Raw genomic sequence first — 23,295 nt, forward strand, 5'->3', positions numbered from 1 at the left:
GCGCTGTGTTGTCTTGCATATGAGCAAGAGTGTCTTGTGGTTTCTCTATAATTAGAGGATCTGTGTGGAAGTGAGCTCAGAAGCTCGGCTCCGAGGAATGCCAGGGAACTTGTTTTGTTTTATTAGATTTTTTATTTATTTATTTTGAAATGGCTAACACACTTCAGACATATAGCTCTGTGTAGTTGGTGTGCGTGTTTGTGTAACTATGCTCAGTCACTAGGCGGCTCTCCCATTGGCTGGCTGTGTTGTCACACGGTGCTGCTCTGTAACCAAACCCGATGTGTTTTAGCTGCTTACATCATCCTTCATACAGGTCAGAGCTGTGATCGTGCGCACTCTCTTTCTCTCTCATGGTGGGTGTGAGCAGCAGATCTGTTACCATGGCTAATCCACAGATCCAGTGTGTTCTTTTTATGGGCAGTGCTCGCAGGGGAGCCGGGTGATGCGTGAGCCAGTGCGGAACATGATGCATTCCCTGCACGTCACTGCACGTTACTCAACAATAATGTCGCAGTCATACTGTAAAGGGCATTAAAGATGCATCTGTGATTTTTCTATTTGCTTGGCAAGGCAGCGGAAGAGACAAACTGCGGCTTCAGCGCTGAATTTATTCATCACGATACCTGCCTGCGTGAAACCACAGACTTTTCTGAACATATGTACACACCCACAGAAGTCTAATGTAATAAAATTATGTGCTTCCGTAGGCACGAAATCATTTGCATGCAGAAATGCATGCATGGTCTCCATTGAGATACACATCTATGACAAACTACATGCTAGGATGTTTTATAGGGGTTTGCACACAACTGTGAAAGCATTCACACACCAGCAATGGGTTTCCACAGAGAGTGAAGCGGCATGTGATCTCGTGTGTATCTATTATGAATGAACCTGCTGTATCTATACTGTTAAAAGGATGAATTTCTCCACACCAGGTCCCTTGTTTCTTTGTCTCGGTCATGACTAGACCCACACAGAATCTTTCTGCAGAATTGGGGCATCTGTCATTTGCAAAGCTCAATTAATCCCGTCCCCCAATTAATACTTGTTCATTTATTAAAATGAAAGCGATTAAACCAAAGTAGTGACAGATTTTCTCCTGTATTGTCCTCCAAGTCAAACAGATTATCAGAAAATAAAATTATGTAAGTCTTGGTTGGAATTAGGGATGCACTGATATGAACATTTTGGCCGATACTGATAATCTGTGATAATAATAATGATATATTGGCCGATACATCTAAATAAAAATGTTGATATACTTTGATAGCCTGTTTACATAAACAAAAGTCTCACCATTTAAAAGCCTCGTCTAAAACACCTTTAACATAAATTAAACATACATTACAGTAGCCTAGTTTGAACCAGTGTAAGATTCCTTAACTTTTAAAAATTAATTTTACACTCCTATGCCCAACTTTCTTTATTAAAAAATGGGAACACTTTATAATAAGGTTTAATTTTGTTAGCATTAGTTAGCATGAACCAACAATCAACAAAACTTCTACAGCATTTATTCATCTTAGTTAATGTTTAGCTCAATGTGAGCTAAGCTGAAACCAAATATTTTATTAACTAACAATAACAAAGCCTATTGCTCTCTGTAAGTTCATGTTAGTTTATGCATTAACAAATAAGACCTTATTGTAAAGTGTTATCAAAAAAATCTACTGCCTAACAAAAATACAAATAAAATACCTAAATAATGCAAACAAGTCATTGGATAACATTGGGCTGCATGTAAAACAAAATGCATGTGCCATCATAGATAAATAAAATGGAATCGCCTCCACACGGATAATAAGGAAATTATTTTAATCAAATCAAATCGTTGATGAAAATAAAACAAGAACAAAATAATGTTAGTTATTAATTATAACACATCTGTTTTTTTTTTTACATTTTAAATATTACAGTAATAGTAAACATCTTTAATAGCATGCTTACTGTTTCAAATGGCATTGCTGTTTGAGCTGCGAAGAGAACGAATGTTAAACTGAATAGCTTTGCTTGAAGGTTAATCAACTCAATGGTTGCTGAAGAATGCAAACCCAAAGATTTTACAACTTTTTTATTACAATAGTGAATACAATAATAAATGATATGACAGTCCCAATTATAACTTTTAATGTTTTGCATCGTTGTTTTAATCTCCGCGCGCTGAAGAACTTTTCTAGCCGGTTGTTTAAATCAACGAAACACACCCTAGATTAATCAGATATTTATGTTTACTTTATATTACTACCTATCTGCACAAAATGATGTGATTGCACAATCGAACTTGTGCTGGTCGGAATGTGTAATCCCAGTTCTGTGCGTGCTATTCCCACAACAACTCGCTGAAATGACAAATACACCCAGAGAATTCACAAATACACCCAGAGAATTCATGTTTGAGCTGCGCACGCTAAAGATAAAGATGATCACTGGTTTATTAACTCAACAAAAAACGCATATTAGATTAATCATATATATATATATATATATATATATACACACACACACACACAAAACTTATGTGCTCTTATATACAACTTATATGCTCGATATATCGTGCATACATATGTGGTCGATATATACCGCATTCCCTAGTTGGAATGGAGACAGATCGGAAGCCAAGCTTGCAATTGATTGTAAGAAAGGGGCAATATTGATCTGGAAGTCCGGCATAAAACACCAGAGAGAAATCGGTTGATTCACTGGAAGTTCCAGTTATGATGTTTTGATTAAAAATTATAAAAAAAGATAATTACGACGAGTCATTGGATGTACCTTCTGGTAATTTGATTTTCTATTAGTTACAATAACGTTTCTTCATACTGTTTGGCTGTTGCATATATTTCACAGGTCTCTGGTCAGCTTCACCACAATCCTTTGCATTGTTTCCGGATAACAGCGTAAAACTCATACAGATAAGATTAAAATACCATTAAATGTCTCAGGGTGTTCCACACATTCATAACTAATTTTAAAGCATAAGCAATTTTTTTTTACACCTGAACCAAAAATACAAAAAAACTTTTTTTGACAAAAAAGCCGTTTTTTCTTTTTTAAACAAAACGTAAAAAATAGTTTCTCTTTTTTTGTGTGTGTAGAAAATCAAATTACCAGAACGCACATGGATCATTTCATTCCAACTTTAAAGATTTGGATCAATTTAATTATTTTAGCTACTAGTTTAGTTTAGTTCTCTCATTGAACATAATTTTGGAGATTTTCCCCAAAAATTAGTACAGTGAAACAAATCTGCACTTGCTTTCTCTGGCTTTTCTATGTTGTTGCAATTTGGATGAGAACGGAACTGTAGATCTCATTTAGTCCTTGTTTCATGTTCAAGTTCAAAGGCATCATTATATCATCTGATAACCATTTTTCTACACTTCACTCCTGGACAGCATCAGATAAACACACTGTAGTAAATCTGGATCATTCAGGGTGGGTCCAGAAGAACCCTGCCCAGGCTACAGCTCCCAGCTCCTCTCTGCTGCTTTCAGAGCTCAGTTCCAAGAGACTGATGTGAGATTCCTGACATTCCAGAACTCCTACTCTCTCACTTCCCATTCCTGTTCTCCACTCACACACTTACTGACACTACACACTGGTCATAGATATCAATGGTGAATGCTGAAATTTCAACTCTTTTTTCATTTTTTTTCTGGTGTTTCTCCTCTCCTCGGATGCTCACTGCAATCTGGCCTTGACCCCTTAGATTGACTTCATCAGAAGCTTCTTTCTTTGCTCTAAGGAGTGTGTGTGTGGAGGGTGTCTGCAGTGAATAGATTTACAATCCGTGGAGATGTTCCAAGGTCTCCGCTCTGGCACCTCCTCCTATTTTCAAAAAGCATGTTTATTAAGGAAAGTCCATTTTCCTATAAAGTTTAATTTTGAGGATGGAATTTATGGGTGGTATATTGAGGAAGACGGTGTAATTGTTCATTTTGGAGGGGTTTGTTGGCTCAAGAAGCAGATCTACATAAGCTGACATGCAAAAACGTAATGCTTGCACATGCACAGAAAAAGAGCAATAGTATCTTTAAAATCTGTCTGTCATAGTTTTATTTTTTGTAGCTTAGAAATGACTCGCTTCATTTTTTGAAATCCAAATGCAATCTCTGGGGTGCACCGCTATTAATTGTTTTCTGTTTATTCGTTTTAATAAATTAGTTCGAATTAGCATGATTCAAAACCCATCCCTGTGTGGCTGTTGTGATAATCTGTCAAGATTGAGAGTCTCTATATGGCTTGGAGCCAATCAGGTCCTCTTTTACTTAGAACATTGACTTCGTATTTAGTGAAAGCCTGTTACATAAGATCAATAAACATTTAATTAGCATAAGTGACTGTTAGTGTTGACTAACTAAGGTTTTGTTTGAGAAACGTCTAGCCGGGTTTGTTCAGCTGTTATTATGAGGCAAACATTTAAAGCATGCAGAATATGAGCTCTTGTAGTCTAATCTAGATGCTTTTTAAGTTCTGTTATTGACTCTGTGCGCTTCGTTTAAAGGCCACACATTATGAATGAGTGAGAGGATGTCCTCTGTGTGTGTGTGTGTGTAAAGGCTTTGTTTGGAGGATCTTTGATGGATGCAGTAAACCGTGTATGTTTGTGTGTTAACTGCCATTGCTCTAGTCTGTGGTTGACTGCTTTAATCTGAAGGTATTTCCGAGAGTCTCAGTTCTCTATTTGTGGTAAACTCATTGCTGTTAGTAATGCACTTCAATACAGTGGCTGATGTCTTCCAGGGGTTTGGTTTGGAGAGAGGCTGTGTAACGACATGTTCCTTCAGTTGATCACCTGATCTTGCTACTGTTATTGGTCAGGTGACGGAAGACAGACAGTTAGTCATGTGGTTTAGATACGTGACATTTTAGAGGAGTAGTTCATCCAAAATGAATAGTAAATGTCTGAATATGTGATATTTGTCCTGACAATCTTAACATCATCTCTCTTGTTTTACATGGTTTAACACTCAAGTATTGTTTTAGTTTTATTTAATTACCATTGTAGTGTTTATTGTTTGTACTTTAATTTGTTTTAGTAATTGTTTTTTTTTATATAGTTCTACTTCTATTTATTTCATTTTAAGTTTAAATTGGAGTACTAAAATTATTATTCATTTAGTTGCCAAAGCAACATTTCATCTAATATTTCATCTAATATTTATATTTTAGTATTTTAGTTAATTTAGAAAATACTTTTTATTAGTTTTACTATTATGGCTCGTTTCCACTGAGGGGTACGGTACAGTCGGGTCGGGTCGGTACACCATGATCCGGCTTGCGTTTTCACCGCCAGCTGTACCCTTACTTGATAGGCGTGTTGTTTTCCGGAAAGAAGCGATCGACGTCATTTATGCGCGAAGAAAGCGACATAGTGTATCTGGTGCAAAAGAGCTCCATTCACAGTCTGACGCTGGTTTCATACCGCAAGCGGCAGCGGTGCATATTTTTTTCGCCGTGCATGTTAATCAATGAGTGCGTTCACACCGCGAGCAGCAGCAGCAGCACGTGAGCGTCAAGCAGGAGCGTCGCGTGAGTAGCACTAAAGCGGGGGTTTCGGTGGAGAGTCTATTTTTGCCGCACTGCTGACGCTCCATTAAAGTGAAAGCACACTTTTGATAGACAAAATAAAAATAATTTCACACAAAAACTGCTAAAAATGCACAGAATAAGCATGTGTGGAACTGAATTGAGTTAAGAACTGAATTATGTCAAAAAAGAAATCGAAGATTTAAAAAATAATTGTAGAAGATTTACCTCATTTACCTTTTTCCTCATTCGACTGTTTGGATTTCATGTGATTTCTCATTGTGGTGATGATATTATAACTCAGATTAATTAATTAATTTGATCAAAAGTAATTCCATTTAGTAAGATCAGTTTCAAGTAATTCCAAACTTCGCGAGGCCGACCACAACATTATGTGATCAATTACACGCAACTTGTTAACACACTCCACAGCGCCACCCAGTGCATTTAATTATAATTGCGAGTTAGTGTTTGGGATTTATCATGGATTCATCCATTTACGGCCAGCAAAGTAACGTTGTAAAATTCGAATAGTGTTTTATTTTTCGAATAATAATTACAGATCGAATATTCGGATGTTCGTGCACACCCCTAATTTCGACACAGAGGAAGACTTGCATTTTTTGCCCAGCCATTTTTTATTTGACCTGAATACACAGACGCATCAGATACACGTCAGCAGCGTCTTACATCATCAGCGTCACTGCGGATTCGTGAACGTGGATTGACAACAGAACCGGAAGACAATACAATGCTGAATAAAATCGTAGTTTTTGTTATTTTTGGACCAAACTGTATTTCAAAAATTCTAACTAACCCACTTATGTCACATGGACTACTTTGATGATGTCTCTATATCCTTTCAGGGCAGTTTATCGTACATACATTTTCAATGGAGGGACAGAAATCTCTCGGACTAAATCTAAAATATCTTAGACTGTGTTCTGAAGATGAACAGAGGTCTTACAGGCTTGGAACGACAAGAAAGGACGATATTTTCCTGCTTGCCTGTGGCTGGGTGTGCTGCATGTGTAAAGCTGTTGAATTGAGATCTGAAGTGTGTTTGTGGGTTTTGTTTGTTGGAGTTTGCTACGCCCTGACCAGAGCCACTGCTTTCAGGAAGTCAGTAACAGCCCAACACTAGAACAACTGTGGACTGTTACCCCTATGTTTTCTTTCTTTTTTTCTTTCTCATGCTTTTTTTCTCACCACAAGCTGTTCTTAATTTTTTTGTTTGTTGCTAAGGCTCTTTTTCATTCTGCTAATTTCCCCCTCTAAACCTCATTGGCTTAGCTGTTTGGGATCCCTTTTCTCTTTCTTTTCTTCCTTTCTTGCTTTTTAGATGAAATCCGCTGTCATCATAATTAGCTAGTGTCATCAGGATAGCTGGTGTCCTATTTTTGTCATCGTTTGACTGATGCTGGGACCATAAAACTGTTGTGCAGTTAATTTAAAATACACTGCTGTTCAAAAGTTTGGCGTCGGTAACATTTGTTTGTTTTAGAAATAAGTCTCTTATACTCAGCAAGGCTGCACTTTGTTGATCAAACATAATAATATTGTGAAATATTATTGAAATTAAGAATTTTCTGCAGCCATAACTCCAGTATTCAGTGTCACATGATCCTTCAGAAATAATTCTAATATGCTAATATTCAGCAGAACAGATTTATTTGAAAATCATTTATATTTTGTAACATATCTTGATCAATTTAACGTTATATCTGAAGTATACATTTCTTAATTTTTTTTTTTCACTGACCTTAAACTTTTGAGCTGTTTATGTATTTTTATTTACCAGTAGTTGTTTTTCTGTGCATATTTGTGGCAAAATGCATAGCCACTTGCAGAATCATGCAAGTACAACCATAAACCATACCTTGTTTAAGCTCGGTCTCAAAAATGTGAAGGCGAAACAGTATTAATCTTAGGATGAATTGGCCACTAAGGGATAAGTTGTCTGAAGATGCAGAAGTCCCAATACGTGTAGCTCTGTTTATTTTCTCATTTCCAATGACAATTTTTTTTTTTTCAATTGTTGGATGTTAATTTTGGAATAGTGTGAACTCGAGCAGGAACAGTGGTTACAGGTCACGTTTTTGTTTTGGGGCTGGTCAGTGATGCACACACTGATCGTTCTGTCTGCCGCTGAATAGAGAACTTCAGGAGCATGCTGTTATTGAGCACACTCTGTGTGTAGACCATGTGATCAAATCTGATGGTGCAGCAGGATTGAGCTCGCTCAGAGAGCCTCCTTTTGTGTGCATTGTTGTTGAGAACATTTAAGACCTGTGTGGCTAAAATAACGTCAGATCGCAGTTGTGCTAATATCTCTACAGGGGGCAGCCTGCTGTAAAACATCCTCTCCTAGCAAGACCAAGAGCCGCTTGGAGTCAGTGTGGCAAGTTTACTCTGTTTAGGCTTGACTTAGCTACAAATCAGTGTCTCTCTGTGGTTTAGTGGCCAATCCTCTTCTATGGTTCTCACTCTAAATGTAGATGTTTGGCAGGTGTTCATATTGATGGCACACTGCCTGTACTGTTTTTTTGGACAGACTTTTTCAGGTTAATGACCACAGTTATTAAGCTGCTCTCAGTGGGTCTCATTTATTAATCTAACATAAAAACGAGCGCAGATCTAAGGGTAGAAATCATCTTATGACAGGGTTTACGTGTGATTCATGAAACATTCGTATACGTATGAATGATCAGTGGCTGAATACAATTCACAAACGGCCAAATCTTAGCCAAAATCGTGCAGCGTGAACCTGGCTTTAAATGCTCTGGGTTGTTCCTAGGGTCAAAAAATTTGAATAGGAAGACTTTGTGATATTCTGTTGTCTAGATTCTAGGTGTGGGGCGTACATATATTGCAGGGGGGCATGGGAGATCAGCAGAAAAAAAATAAAAACAGCCGTTGCTACACCGTTCAAGTGCCTGAATAGTGGTAAGCGCTCTGCGTTTATAAAGCGGCATCTAACGGCAATTACACTGATTCGTTATTCTTCAGATTCTTTACTTGAAACAAGCCTAACATAGAAGTTGCTCACCATAGAAAAGCACCTCTTCAGTGGACCGAATCACAATCTTGCCATGCTTTGCTCCGCTGTTGTGCGCGTTCCGGTGAAAAGACGAACAAGAAGCTGAGTTTGTGAGGCACGGTCAAAAGCTATCATATATTGGCACTTTTATATATTGTTCATCCAAAGCATCACTGAAATATTTAAATAACTCCAAGTATGAGCAGCAATAGTAAAATGCAACAATTGCAGTTGCAATTGATTCAAGCAGGAACTTTTTTTTTATTTTACAAACGTTTCCTTTTACAGCATAATGCAGTGGCATTTCATTGAATTTGGGTTTTACTGGTCAAGCAATTTTGCCAATGGACTACTTTTGCTTTAAGATGCTTCAATGTCTGTGATGATTCCAGATCAGCAGAGCAACCCTAATGCGCTGTTGAACAAAAGATTTTAAGCACATGTTTGGAAGCTGCTGTAGTTTGGACTTATTTTGCTCTGAGTGTGACTAATTTAGAAGTGTTATTGTCCTTTTACATATATTAAAGAGCCTAATGCATTCATGAAAAGTAGAGTCAAACACAGTGTAATCCTTAAGGGTCAAAGACCAGACCCTTACATCTCAATGATGTGTGATGTTTCTAACATGTTTGAAATATTGACAAGACAACACTGTTTTTAGTTAAAAATGAATCTGATTTTAGGCATGTAATGTTCACATCAGATGGCAGTTAAATGATTCACAAGATTTTAGATGCTGATTAAATATGACTCATTCTGTAAATACATCAAAAATCCAATCAGATGATATGTCCTTAGTGGTTGGGTCTCCAATTAATAATTTTGTTTCTCTTTTTGAAGCACATGTTGCTGCTTAACTTAAGCACCTCTCTCTCTCTCTCTCTCTCGTACTCAGAGAACACCTGTCTTGCTCCTTCACGTTCTTCCTGCATGGAGACAGTAATGTGTGCACCAGTGTGGAGATCAACCAGCACCAGCCCGTATACCACCTGAGCGAGGAGCACCTGACATTGGCCCAGCAGGCCTCCAGCCCTTTCCAAGGTGATAGAACACTCCTTACTTGATATGCTTTTTCATCTTTTCCCCCCTCTCTCCTCTGCTTTTTTTTCTCCTCACACTTTTACCCTTTCCAGCACTTCCTTTCCAATCAAAGTGAGATGATTTTTATAATTAGTAAAGCCTAGTGGCATACTGTCTGCCCCTCCTTATTTAAAAAAAAATAATTTAAATACAGAAATAGTTTTTACAGAAAGACCTTTTCCTGTTTTGAATACTTGGGGAAGAGGGAAGTGTTTTTCATTACCCGCGACATGGGCAGGGCATGATGTCCTGATGGCGAATTCTGCACATCCTTAAATCTTAAAATTGAAACAAATGCTATTTTTATTGCACCAACCTTCAAGTAAAATAAAAAAAGTGAAATTATATATATATATATATATATATATATATATGGATTATATATTACCTACTTATTATATATTGTTTATAGTCAACCTCCTTCCCTGAACTTGAACCTACGTTCGGTTACATTTTATTACTTAAATTCACATTATTTTATTTCATTTTAACGAAATAGCGTTGAATTTTTGTTGAAGTGTTGAATTTCTACTCGTACAGATCAGTTTATTCGACTAATTGAAATTGTGAAGTAACAACAGCTCTATTTTTACTGGGTAAAAACAATCATGCTAAAAATACATTTGAGTGTGTTAAAAGTTATCTAACGTTAGTCTGGGTGTTTGGGCGGTGGCTGGTATGAAACACTTGTTTCACATAGCAGTAGGCTAGATCGATATCATTAATAAAAGCTGGATGACTTGTGTGTTGCTAATGGCATGCAATTCATTTTAAAACATTGTATGGTAGAGAAAATGGTGTATTAGTGTTACTACAAATAAAGCTCTTTCTGATAAATTGATGTTAGCCACTTGACAAAAGAACACTGAGTGCCATGGTAATAGTGCAGAGCACTATTTTATTTGGTCTCTTCTGTTTAAAAAAATTTGCACACTTTAGATCGTGCTGGAGGATCGCATCAAGTTCGATATTTTTGTAATAACGGCTGATTTTCAGCATGCCGGGAGTACCATCATTGGGGATGAACAGAAACGGCTCAACGGAATAACGCATTCCACACAAATCGACTAATTATGTCGATTACGTCAACGTGTCATTCCGGCACTCCTATATAACAATGATTATTTTTCTGTTGATTAAGGTATGCAAACAGTTGCTTACCTGTGTAATAAAACACTTAATTTATTAAAGCATATTTAGTAAAACCGGAAATCAAGGGTGCCTTTATATTAACATGAATTTGAAAATGACGATTCTTATTTTCTTATTATTAATGATTTATCTGTGCACATTATATATATTTTAAATAAAAAATCTTCAACTTCTCCTCCTCCTTGCAATGACATCTCTTCTCTGATTTCATAATCATGATTTGTTAGCAAATAATCCTCACTTTCAGCAACCTGTCACTCACATGAGATCACAGCAGTTAGCAAATGACAATGGTCTAACCATCCAATGATTTCTCCATGGACAAAATCAAGTCCCATCCTGTTACTTTTTTCTGTACTTGGATATACATCACAACGGGGCAACAAACAAGTGCTGACTTTAAGACCTTAACTGGATTTTTATTCCTTAGTTGTTCTTATGTACCCAAGGACTATCAGTTGGAAGTATTGTTGGTGAATGGGGTTTATTTAGTATTGTGTTGTTAAGCTTGGCTGGAACGCTGTGTTGACCAATCTGCTCCCAGAACCATGCACTAGTAGAATCACATCTGATGTCGTTTTGCATAATTGAGATTGTTTGCGTTGCTGCAAATTAAAGTTTTAAAACATAATTCATCCTTTTGATGGGAAATAACCTTTGCAGTGAATCAGGAATGTGTGATATGTCAATTGGAGCCAGCTGACCTTTTTCTCACTCGCCTGCTCTCTCTCGATCTCCTTTGGTCTGCTGCTCACCGTTTCTGACAGTCTCGGATTAGTGAGCGTGTGAGTGTTGCGACTATGACCTCATAAAGAGCAGTGAGAGGGGTGTAATGAACTCATAGCTCACTTAACTGAGCAGAAGAGAGAGAGAGAGACTCTGGTAGTGTACAGATTGCTTGACAGAATAAATGTGAGGTGAACGGGATGATATTGGAATACATTTGTTTGCCTATTTGTCTGAAAATTGCCTTATATCGGTGTGATGCCCCCAATCAAACGCAGACCAGAGCAGCAGACCTCTCTCTAATGACGGCCGACATGCGGAGACATCTTTAGTAGATTCAATGCTTCGAGCTCTCCTGCAATGCAAATTCTGACCTTCCACCCTGACACCTGCCTGAAGAGCTCAATGGCGGGCTTCCTTTCTGTAAATATTTTGTGGTTCTCAGCGGAGGCTTTTCTGATGCATTGCGACGAGCCCGGGTGTCCAGAGGCTAAACAAATTCCGGCCCCGTCATCTTGGCTCAATCAGGGAGCTGTCGGATATTAAAAGAGCTATTTTTGCCTGGAGAGACATTCTGCAAACAAGCCCTGTTTGTTTTTTTGTTTTTTTAGGTTTGGTCAGCTTGGTTTTTCTTGATAATGCATTTTGGAGGCTTTTGTCTTCCAGTGCTGATAAAGGATAATGATCGCTGTTAAAGCGTGAAGGTTTAAGCCACTGAAATCCATTAAAGATGAATCGTGCCACCTTTTCCATTCATATAGCCCCCCTCCCCATTCCCCCTTCCCATACCTCTTCCGGATGGACGGAGGTGTCCTCTGTCATTGCGGCTTTTATGGATTTGTGTGATGAAGGCCATGGAATGAGCCGGCTAATGGAAGGACACAGGATGGATTCATCTCCCCCCCCCCCCCCCTTCTCCCTGGAAGCTCCTTCCTCCTCTTAACCCCTAACATGTGGATCAATATATCAAGTTCAATATGAGATTTTCTTGGGAAAATGTGTAACTACCTATTACCTACCTCTATGTTTAGTTGTTTTTCTTGAGAAACTAAAGTGTTTTGGTAAGATACCAATAGGGTGAAAACTGATGCCGTTGCTTCCATATTTGTGCTTCACCTGGTTTTGCTCTCTCTCCTTTTCTTTCTTTCATCCTGTTTCTGTCTCTCTCCCTCTGAGTGACCTGTTTATTTAAGTTGGTTTATGGGCTCTGAATGAGTGCTGCTTGGCAGTAACTGGAGGCTGTGTTGATATGAAAGGGTTTAAGAAAGTGTCTGAGAGAAAGGAGGAAGGAAAGAGACCCGGCTACAGTGGAGGAGTCATTTAAGACCACAGTTAATGAGGAACAGAAGTGGAGAGAGCGGTTGAGAGGGAGCCAGGCGGGAGTGTTTGTACAGTGTTCCCCGCTTCATAGACTCATTTGCTTTGGCCCTGTTCTGATTACACGCTCTTCACTCTTCATGTGTTTCTTCTACATATGCTGGGTTTTTTTTACATCGGAAGAACCAGCAACTTTCCAATGACAACTCCAGATAAATGCAACTTGATTTTACTTTTAAGCAGAGGTTCTTTTGCCCTTAACATGTTATCATAAGTGCTTACATGATAAAATAGTTATCCTCTGATGCATGTTACATGGTCTTTTGTAATTCCTTTTGTTCACCAGCTAGTGTTTTTTTGGGGGGCTTTTAGATGTCATAATATTACAGTTAACAATTGTCTTTTTCACTCTTTTTTTTAAACTCATTTCTTTCACATTGTAAGTTTAAAGGGTTAGTTCACCCAATAAATGAAAACCGTCTTCATTTACTCACCCTCATGTCATTCTAAATCCATAAGACTTTAGTTCTTCTTCAGAACACAAATAAAGATGTTTTTGTTGAAATTTGAGAAATTTGTGTCCATCCATTGACGGCTACACAGCTAAAACGTTGAGGCTTTAAAAAGTTTGTAAAACTAATCTATATGAATTGAGTGGTTTAGTCCAAATCAACAAACACCACCACTTTATAGGCTAAACAGATTTAATTTGAGCTTTGATTTACATATAAACATTCATCCACTCACATCAGTTGTGGTTTGTTCGCTGATCAATCAAAAAATGGAAAAAAACACTTTATTTATATGGATTTGTTTTACGATCTCTTGAAGCGTCAAAGTGGTAGTTGCGTAGCTCTCAATGGTTGTATTGAAAGACAACATGTGTGTGAGTAAATAATTTATATTTATTAGTATTAATAATAATGTTAAATTTGTTATAGTTTAATTGTAGGATTGATAGATCTTTCCATTTGCACTATTTTAATTGAGTGGCAATCTGTGATTGGGGTGAAAAGAACACAATGAATATGATTATCTCAATCTTAATTAGATCAGATAATCATGACCGGCCTGTGTTCCTGATTATTGCCCTTTATTTCACTATCGTCCAGTATCTCTTGTGTTCTGTATGTTGTGTGTGTATAAAAAAATCTCTTCTTTTACTCTCCCTACAGTGATTCTGAGTCCATTTGGACTGAACGGGACATTGACCGGCCAGTCCTTCAAGCTGTCTGACCCTCCGACACAGAAGCTCATTGAAGAATGGAACCAGTTCTATCCCATCAGCCCGACCTCCAAGGAGAGCGCAGAGGACAAAATGGAGGACATCGACTGGGAGGACGACTCCCTGGCAGCAGTGGAAGTGCTTGTTGGTGAGTTGGACAAATATATTTTATCATCTGTACTGTGCATTTATTAGTTGTTCATTGTGCTAATGCGTGGGATTTTTCTTCAGGTGGTGTGCGCATGGTGTATCCTGCATGCCTAGTGTTAGTCCCACAGTCAGACATCCCGATCACTGTAACGCCTACGGGGTCGTCGCACTGCACTGCTGTCTATTCAAATGGGCACCAAGTGCCTGCTTCAAACCGTGACCCTGCCATCTCTTCAGTGACTCTGACTCCTCCCACCTCACCAGAGGAAGCTCAGACAGGTGAACACGCTTCTATTTTAACTCAAACCCATACCCATCCCATTTTATGGGTGAGATCCATTACACTCAAACTTTTTGTCTTTTTCTTTCTGTAGTTCACTCTCACTCGGCACAGAAGTGGATGCGGTTGCCGATGGCAATGGATGGATTCAGTGTTGATAGCACCAGTCACCATGGTGGCAAGATTCCACGCAGGATGGCCAGTCAGGTGGTTGAGGGCGTCTGGCAAGAGTGCAACATCAACCGAGCTCAGAACAAGTGAGTGTGCTCTGACATCCTCAGATGAGCTCAGAGCAAATCTTACATCAGATAATCCCATTTCATAGTCAAGATAAATCAAAGACAGAGCCAACAATGCACTGCTAAAATGGGTACAATGCGTATCTGAGCCTCAGAATGTCTTATCATTGATTAGTTTAATAAAGAGAAAAAGAAAGCAAGTACAAGTCATTGGTGCTAGTTGTTATTTGGGAACTTTTCACAACTTTTCTGTATGGTGTTTGTTTTAAATCTGCACAGATGTGCAATGGTTTGTTTAATCCATTTTAGGAAAAACACAATTACAAAAACAATTTATGTCCTCCAAAACTAAAACGTTAGGTTGTGTTGTCACATTTTGGATATTAAATTAATGCAATTTATTAGTTAATTTTTGGTGCTAAAATATATGGCATTTTTGCATGTTCACTTAAATTTAAGATAAATATGCAATAATAGTCTGACTTCTATTTAATGCCAGTTCTGGGTTTACTCCAATAGGTCAATGTCTGTCAAATACATTTTTTTCCCCCTCTGGGCAATAATTGTGAAATATTCTAAAGCTTTTGTGTAGCCAAGATTTAATAGTATGCGTCTATACAGAAATTGACTTTAAAAACAAAATCTACCCTGGGAAAAAATCACTAGCTACTAGCCTTGATGAAATACCATAGACTTTGTGATTTAGAAAGCCATTCAGAAGATACAGAGTTTGATTCCAATCTTGTTTCATCGTGTCTCCACAGACGGAAATTCTCCGCCACGGCCTCCAATGGGACCAGCGAGGAGGAGACGCTGATGAAAGTGGGCGCCTGGGACTTTGTTGACTCCACACAGAGATCAAACTGCAACTGTTCAAGGTACAAACATGCAAACTCACTTAGCCTTATACTCTCGTAGGCTCTCGTTGTTTAACCATCCCGCACTACTGCTGCTACTAATCGCCTTTCAGCTCTTATAGTGTTATATGTCACTCTTGAAAATGACAGGCATTACATTTGTCATGGAGTATTAAATCAGCTCTTTGTAAAAACCAGAGGAACTGGTTTCTGAGTGATTGTGTTAAGCAGTTCCCCAGACTGCAACCAAATGATCGCATTTTGCAACCTTTTTTCTTGCCAGTGCGTATATTTTGTTAGAGGTCACACTGATTGCATATGAAAGGCATCAAACAAATCGAAAGTGGAACTAAAGAGCGAGATTGGAGATCCTTTGAAAAAGTGTTTGATTTTGCAGCAGTGTTAACATCGCTGCAAGATCTACTGAGCAGCATTCAAATTTTGCACAGAATTCTCTCATAAACCATAGATATCAGATCAAACACTCAAAGCACTGATGTGGAAACCAGTAGCAACGTTATGCCATGAACAAACAGGTTATAGAGTAGGTGCAGCACAGCTGATCGATCGGTAGTAAATGCTGCTCCATCTGAAAGCCAGAGGGCGCTCTCACACAGACATGCCAAATATGCCCCGCCGCAGAAGTACGATAACACACATCATTCCTGGAGATCCCTATCAGTATCGGGCATCATACTATCTGTAGCTGAATAAACAGAAGGTTGAAACTGTTTGATTAAACATGATTAATAAACACACAACTACCTTACTGTGTGTAAGAAGCCACATCATCTCACAGAACGATGTTCAACTGTCATTATGAAGTGAGTTTGTTGTCTTTTATTGGACGGGAGGTTCATAAAAGGTCCTTCTCGTGTTTTGAAATATGTTTGACGCGCGTTGCTTTCTCGTTGAAGTCTCAAACTCACAGGGCTTTCAGGCGGAGCAACGTTTACAGAGCTGCACATCAATGACAAGCTGCGCATAATCGCATTTGCAATTTCAAAATCGCGACTAGCCAAATCAGTTTTGGTGCGATTACATGTAGTTTCAGTCCACAAATTACCAAAATTCACCATGGTTTTAATGTACTAACGCTAACTGTAACTATGGTATTGGGTTCGTACAACCTTTTGAGAGTGAAATTCTATCTACCTTTTGATTAAAAATCCCCCCAGCGCTACTTAATCAGGTGCTGGTGCCATCATCTGTAAAAACTTACAAAAAAACTGCTCACAAATGTAAGTTTGCTGCCCTTTTAAGTGTCGTCTTAAGTCTCTGATGTAGAGAAAAAATGGACTTGCTTAGATATTCTGTGTAGTCTACATGTTTTGATTGTGTATTATGTTTATGTATCAATCTACTCTTACAGCTCTGTAAATTGCTGAGTTACATCTTGGGCTCTCCAGTTGCATGGTTTTGTGACTTCTGAGTATTTTAGACTCTTACATGAACTCTTTATCCAGATTTATATTTAATGGAAGAGATCTGGAAACAAATGGAATTCCCATTTGGCTTGGTAATTGTTAAAAACAACAATTTTATTGTAACCCCCAGTTTCATTACAGAGCTCTGAATGTGTATTTGTTTCATAATTAAAGAGGGTGGTAATTAAAGTTTGAATGAAGTGTGGTAGGTTATTGTTCCTTGTTTCATGAAAGGGTACTTTAGCTTAGAGTTTTTGTGAAATCAAAAACAGATATGTATAAAAAGAAACAAATTACAAGCAAGAGAGCGAATTAAAAAAAAAAAACAAATTAAGTAAACTGCTTGCGTTTTTCATAAATGTTTTAGATTGTGAATTATGGATTTAAAAAACAAACAAACATCTAAGGATGTTATCTCTTAGAAGAGTGCAGTAATTTCCACTGAGCAGAGTAATGTAAATCGTCATTGTTCAAACTGATGCTGCTTACATGCTACAGAAAATTATAACTTGTTATAACTTGTGTTTACAGATTAGAAAGTAGCTGGCTCGCTGCCCAACTGTAGTTATTGTAATAGATGCACACTTATATCACGGCATGCTGTGACAGGACTTGAAAGGAACGGAGATTGACTTTCACTATCACTGAATTCCAGTAATATCGGTGCTGTTCATGCCTACATTATCTGGTATATAATGGTTTTGTAAACAAGAAGCAGCAAGTAAATGAAAGAATGAGCCTAAATACTACCTGTGGAGCATTGCAAGTAACGTAAACACTGACTTAATGTTGCGTAGGGCTGTCTGGTCTTGCTGTTAGTCGTCTTCTCTTTCTCTTCATTGAGTAGCTGTTCAGTTCAGGCCAAGAGAAGGCCAGGCGCTGTGGGACTGTTGTCATTTGCCAAATATGTTTTTTGGAAGAGACCCAGCTTGAGAGGTATGATGAAACTCGGAGTCCCCCCGTGAAGTGAAAATGACCATGCATCGACTGAGATCCTTTCTGCTTGCTTGTGTATATGTGTGTGAGTGGCTGTGTGTTGTTGTGTGCTTACATGTGAAATTGTTTTGAGTGTGAGAATAAAAGGGTATAATTTTACCTTTGACTCCCTTGTGGTCTGGTCTTTTAAGTTTGGTTGTGCCGGTAAATGTTACTCTGAAGAACTGTCTGTGACCAGTGTTTTTACCGCACGTGATGACTATTAAAAAAGAACAGCTGAACATTAATGCACAAATAAAATATGTTGTTTAAATGATTACTGCGTATAGTTATTATTTTGGAACAAATGGAAAAATGCTTGAACGTTTCTAATGTTGTTTATGTCTATGGGGTGTTTTAAATATGCTTTTAGACAAACCATTTGCAAATTCATAAGTCAGCAACATCATTTAGTATTTGCTCCATAAAACTGCAGTGAAAAAAAGACTGTCTCAAAAACGTAGTTTGAAATTACTTTTATTTCTCTTATTATAATCGTTAACGTGCGGGTGGGCTTTATCATTAACTGCAAATCAGGGTGGTCTCGAGAAGCAAGGTTAAACCAGTGTATTTTTCTGTTGATATAAAAAATCAGGTACATTTAGCAATATAGTGGGTGAATTGATGTATATGTAGCGTTTGTATGTATAGCGTTTCTAAGGATGCTGATTTTAGAAGCCAGCTATCTGACTTTGAGATGGCGAATGGAAACAGGGTTTGTGTAATATTAGCAACACGTTATTAGCTGTTTGATAACATAGTAAAGCAAAAGGCATTACCATTCTGATACATCAACTTGTATGCGATTGAACGAGTGGATCTCTGAGCTGGTTTGAGTGAGTGGAGGCTGGACTAATTTGCATATGGATTGTTCTGTATAAATTAAATAAAGCAAGGGCGTAGTTACATTCAAGCTATTTAAGGCAGCAAAAACATAAATACCAGTATCTAAGGGGCCACAGGGGGACTTTAAAAACACGATTTTGATCAAATATATGCTTTAATTTGTTTTATTAAATAGAACATTACATGGTTAAAGTAAAGATATTAAATATAATTCTATTTGGTTTCTCTCTTTTTGATGTGATGTTAAAGCAGGAAAATGTGAAAACATTAAGTGTAACTGAGACATGAATTTACATTGATTACATTTGATTTATATTTAAAAAAACAACAACATTAGAATACTGAGGACATTGCCTCCTCATTTCAGAGCACCACTGTATGCCACTGATAAAGGGGAAGTCCTTTATGCTTACCAAGGCTGGATTTATTTTTTATCAGAAATGCAGTAAATCAAATTGTGAAATAATATTATTACAAAAATATTCTATTTTAATACATGTTAAAATTTAATTTATTCCTGTGATGGCAAAGCCATGATCCTTCAGAAATCATTCTAATATGTTGATTTATTTGGGTGCTCAAACATTTCTTCTTATTATCAGTGTTGCATTTTGCAAACAATTTTAGCTTAATTTAAAATTGAAATCTTACGGTTCTTGCCTGTTATTTTTGATAAATTGAAAGAGAATATTCATTTCTTTAAAAAAAAATCATACTCAAAACTTTAGTTATAGTTCACATAAGACTACATACTCTCAGCATTACAGTTCCAACCTCAAAGTTGCCCCGTGGTTGTTTTACAAATATGGGCTAAATTAAGTTCCTTGACCCCTAAACTCCTCTCACAGCACATGAACTACACACTCCACTCAAGCCTCTCGCTCAAATACTAACGTGCATACATATACCACACTGATAGATATCTGAACCACACTGAAGTTTCCTGGCTTTGTAACATAAGTGGTTGTTGTGGAAGCTCTGCATTTTTAAGGGAGGGATAAAAGCCTACAGGCTTGTGTGTTGAGATTCTGTGGAGGTTGAGATGGTGACTGCCTCTGAAGAACAACATTATTATAAATGAGAGACACTGTAAAAGGGATCCCACAGGGAAACTCAGGCAGCTGCGGGGCTTTACATATCTCTGAGAAAGTGTGGACACACGTTATCAGGTCAGACAGACTCTTATATGAGTTGCGCGCCTGTTAAAATGACGCTTTCTTAAACCTGTCTTTGGACTCGACAAGCAGAGAATCTTTATTCAAAAGATTCCCTGTTTTCGAGGATCCAATAATAGTTTGAAAATTCTAAATGAGCTAATTAAGCAACTGTTACATTTCTCGGTTACGAGTCTCAAAGACCTATTAAAAAAATTTGAAAAGAAATGAATAAAAATGATGATTTCTGGTAATAGGCTTTCTTATTAATGTTGTCATCAGTTCATAACTCATGTCCCTGTTGAATTAAAATATTTCTTTCTCTTATCAGGCACAAAACATTGAAGCAGAGAGGAGGCAGCACGCCTGGTCAGCCGCCCAGTGCCGGTCAGACGCAGCAGCCGCCCATCAAGCACAAAGCCGGAGAGAAGCCCGAAAAGGGAGACAAGCAGCAGAAACGCCCGCAGACACCCTTCCACCACCGCAACTCAGTCTGCGAAGATGTTCCCATGGAAACTGACACTTCTGCAGGCCAGCGCTTGGCTCTTAGAGGTCAAGAGGGTGGACGATTTCCTGGGCTCCGCCCATCTGATGTGAGCACTGGCTCGAAACCGCCACAGCTACACAGCGGGGGTGGAGCTACCGTGGGCAACAGTGGCCCGACGGAGATGGTCGGTTCCCCTCAGCCACCCCCGCTTAGCCCTCACCCCTGCGAACGTGGCGAGGAAGCCTCAGACGCCATTAAAAACCCCTCCACCCCACACAGCCAACATTTTTACCCTCCTTCTGCAGAACCATGCCTCCAGAAGGGCCCAGATGACGCCCGTTTGGATCCCCTCACCCAACCTTTTCCCCCTACATACTCCGAGCCCTTGGAGCCTACCCCGTACATCAGTGCAGCAGTAAACCTGGATGACGACGGGAGTCATGCGCCGTGGAGATTCTTCAACCTGCCACGTAGGAAAGATGCAGAGTTTCCCACGCCATCGCTACCAGGAGACAAACTCAGAGAAGAGGTGTTACTCGGAGCTGAAGGAATTATGTCTGCTACTGAGTGAGTAACAGGTTTTTTTAACAAGCACCACAAACAATTTCATGCACTTATTTGAAGGTAAATGTAATGTCTGAGCTACTGGATTCACCAAGTGAAATAGCAAAAAAAAAAATTTTCCATTGGTTGACCACTGGCACTTTGAGCTAAATAGGCTATACTTTATGTAAATTACCTCTGTTATGATTGGCTAAGATGTTTTTGAAGGCGGGCCAGCTTGCAGTGTTGTTTGCTTATGACGTGAAGGCCTAGTATGGTAACGCATCACACGCACACGCATTAGTACACACACTGCAAACCATGGACACAGACACCTGGAGCAGTCATTTCGCCAGTCTGACTCCCTAACCATTAGGCCACAACTGCCCTACTGAATAGATGTTGATATGCAGATTTGGCGTGTCATATGTTAATGTACTCATTGCTCTGATAACTTGATTTCTTAACAACCTATTTTTGCTGGTAAGTGTAAATGGGCTCACATTTTGTTTACATTCTCATACTCCCTGAAATCTCAAACAACGCAGTGAACTGAAAGTACATATCTTTAGGATTTTGAGCTCTCCATAACCTGTAAACAGCCAGGAGGATTGTATTGTACATTAGTGTTGTGTAATAATGGCTTAAGTAAATGTGTTTCTAGTAAAGTTGAGAGCGGGACAACCCTGTGGACCCCCTTAATCCCCTCCGCTCGCGGCCCTTTTATTTGCTGCAGTCGGAGTGTGTTAGAGAGAGCCCTCAATACCGAACCCCAAACGTGTTTCTGTCTGTTTGTGCAGTGTGTGTTTTGAAATAGTTGTGATGAAGCCTCGCGCACCCCCACCTCTGCACAGTCGCACACATAAACACTCTTGTTCTGTGTAGAATGTTCTTTCTCTGAGTGCACACATCATGTTAATCTCTCGTGATGCGCCCTTTTGGCATCATACTTCACTAATGTGCATGCCTAGCACTGTTGTGAACTAGGAGATTATGTGTCCATCTCACACGTGCATACAAACACTCAGGGGTTTAAGTAGGGATTTAGAGTAGAAATAAGCAAGCTACGATTTTAAATACTTGCGTGTGGACCTGAAGGAAAAACAAAACGGAGAGAGTCATTGGGGGACTGCTTTTCTACACACTCACTGTTGCTAAATATATTATGTACAGTACTTGGTAAGATTTATTTTATAAATGTTCTGCTTACCAGAGCTGCATTTATTTGATAAATAACATAGTATAAACAGTATTATTGTAAAATATTGTTAGTAGTATATTTTAAAACTTAATTTATTTTTGCTATGGTAAAGCTGGATTTTCAGCAGGCATTATGCCAGTCTTCTATGTCGCACGATCCTTCAGAAATCATCATATATCCTGATTTGGTGCTCAAAAAACATTTCTTATTATTATCAATGCTGTTTTCAAGATTATTTAATGAATACATATTTAAATTTCTTTAAAAAATGTATAGATAAATATTACTGACCCTAAATCTTTGAATGGGATCATGATAGATAATCCAAAGGTTGTTTTAAAAAAATGATTTAGTAAAAAAAAAAAAAATATGAATGTGAAATTCAAGATTTACAAATGTAATCATTCCAGTCACAGACTGATTTTGATCACTTTACTTGTCAGTCAAACAACATCTTCCTGTCAGATTGGGCAGTAATGAGCTAGACCAGATTTAAGCATGTTGACTAGATATAGGTCAAAAGTCACAAGAATTCAGACAAGGATGTGTGTGAAATGGAAACTTACAGTTGTTGCACGGTTAATTTTTTTTTTCTATGGAACAGTTGATGTTAAAATAAATTAAGGATGAAATTAAGATGTGTTCAGATCCACCATATGCTAAGCCCAGACTTTTTTTGCGACATGCACCTACCCTACAAACTTGCCAGGAAGAGCGCCAAGGGAACTGTGGCTGGCCTCCCTTGTGGCTACCTTGATTTAAAGACACAGACATTTGACACCGGTGCCAGTGCTCAGTGATGTTTGATGACAGTCTCCAACTGAGCCGTGGCATGTTGACTCGTGTGAAAAATTTTGGCTAAAGTGTCTTATCTGCTTCTCCAGAAATGTAAATCAACAAACGGTTACTCACACTGCTTTCAAAAGACATTGTTTTATTGTTTTATTAGTTTATTTTGATAGGGACCATGCATATTGATGAACATTGTTGTAGGATACAACATGTAAATATGCCAGAATTAGTAAACAAATACTACTTTTCGTCTGCAGTCCCCAGGCCGG

At 38.3% G+C, this 23,295-nt stretch overlaps 1 protein-coding gene across 1 annotated transcript in view; it reads left to right on the forward strand.

The window, feature by feature from the left end:
• Nucleotides 1–23,295, forward strand: part of med13a (mediator complex subunit 13a) — a 75,911-nt gene that overhangs the window by 28,752 nt on the left and 23,864 nt on the right. Inside the window, exons 4-9 of the mRNA XM_039676082.2 lie at nt 9,471–9,616; nt 14,026–14,223; nt 14,307–14,504; nt 14,600–14,762; nt 15,509–15,622; nt 20,335–21,057. Of these exons, the coding sequence (XP_039532016.2) occupies nt 9,471–9,616; nt 14,026–14,223; nt 14,307–14,504; nt 14,600–14,762; nt 15,509–15,622; nt 20,335–21,057 (1,542 nt within the window). The remainder of the gene's footprint in view (nt 1–9,470; nt 9,617–14,025; nt 14,224–14,306; nt 14,505–14,599; nt 14,763–15,508; nt 15,623–20,334; nt 21,058–23,295) is intronic.

Source organism: Pimephales promelas, chromosome 23 (genome assembly GCF_988280905.1).
Source record: "Pimephales promelas chromosome 23, fPimPro1.hap1.1, whole genome shotgun sequence".
NCBI lineage: Eukaryota > Metazoa > Chordata > Actinopteri > Cypriniformes > Leuciscidae > Pimephales > Pimephales promelas.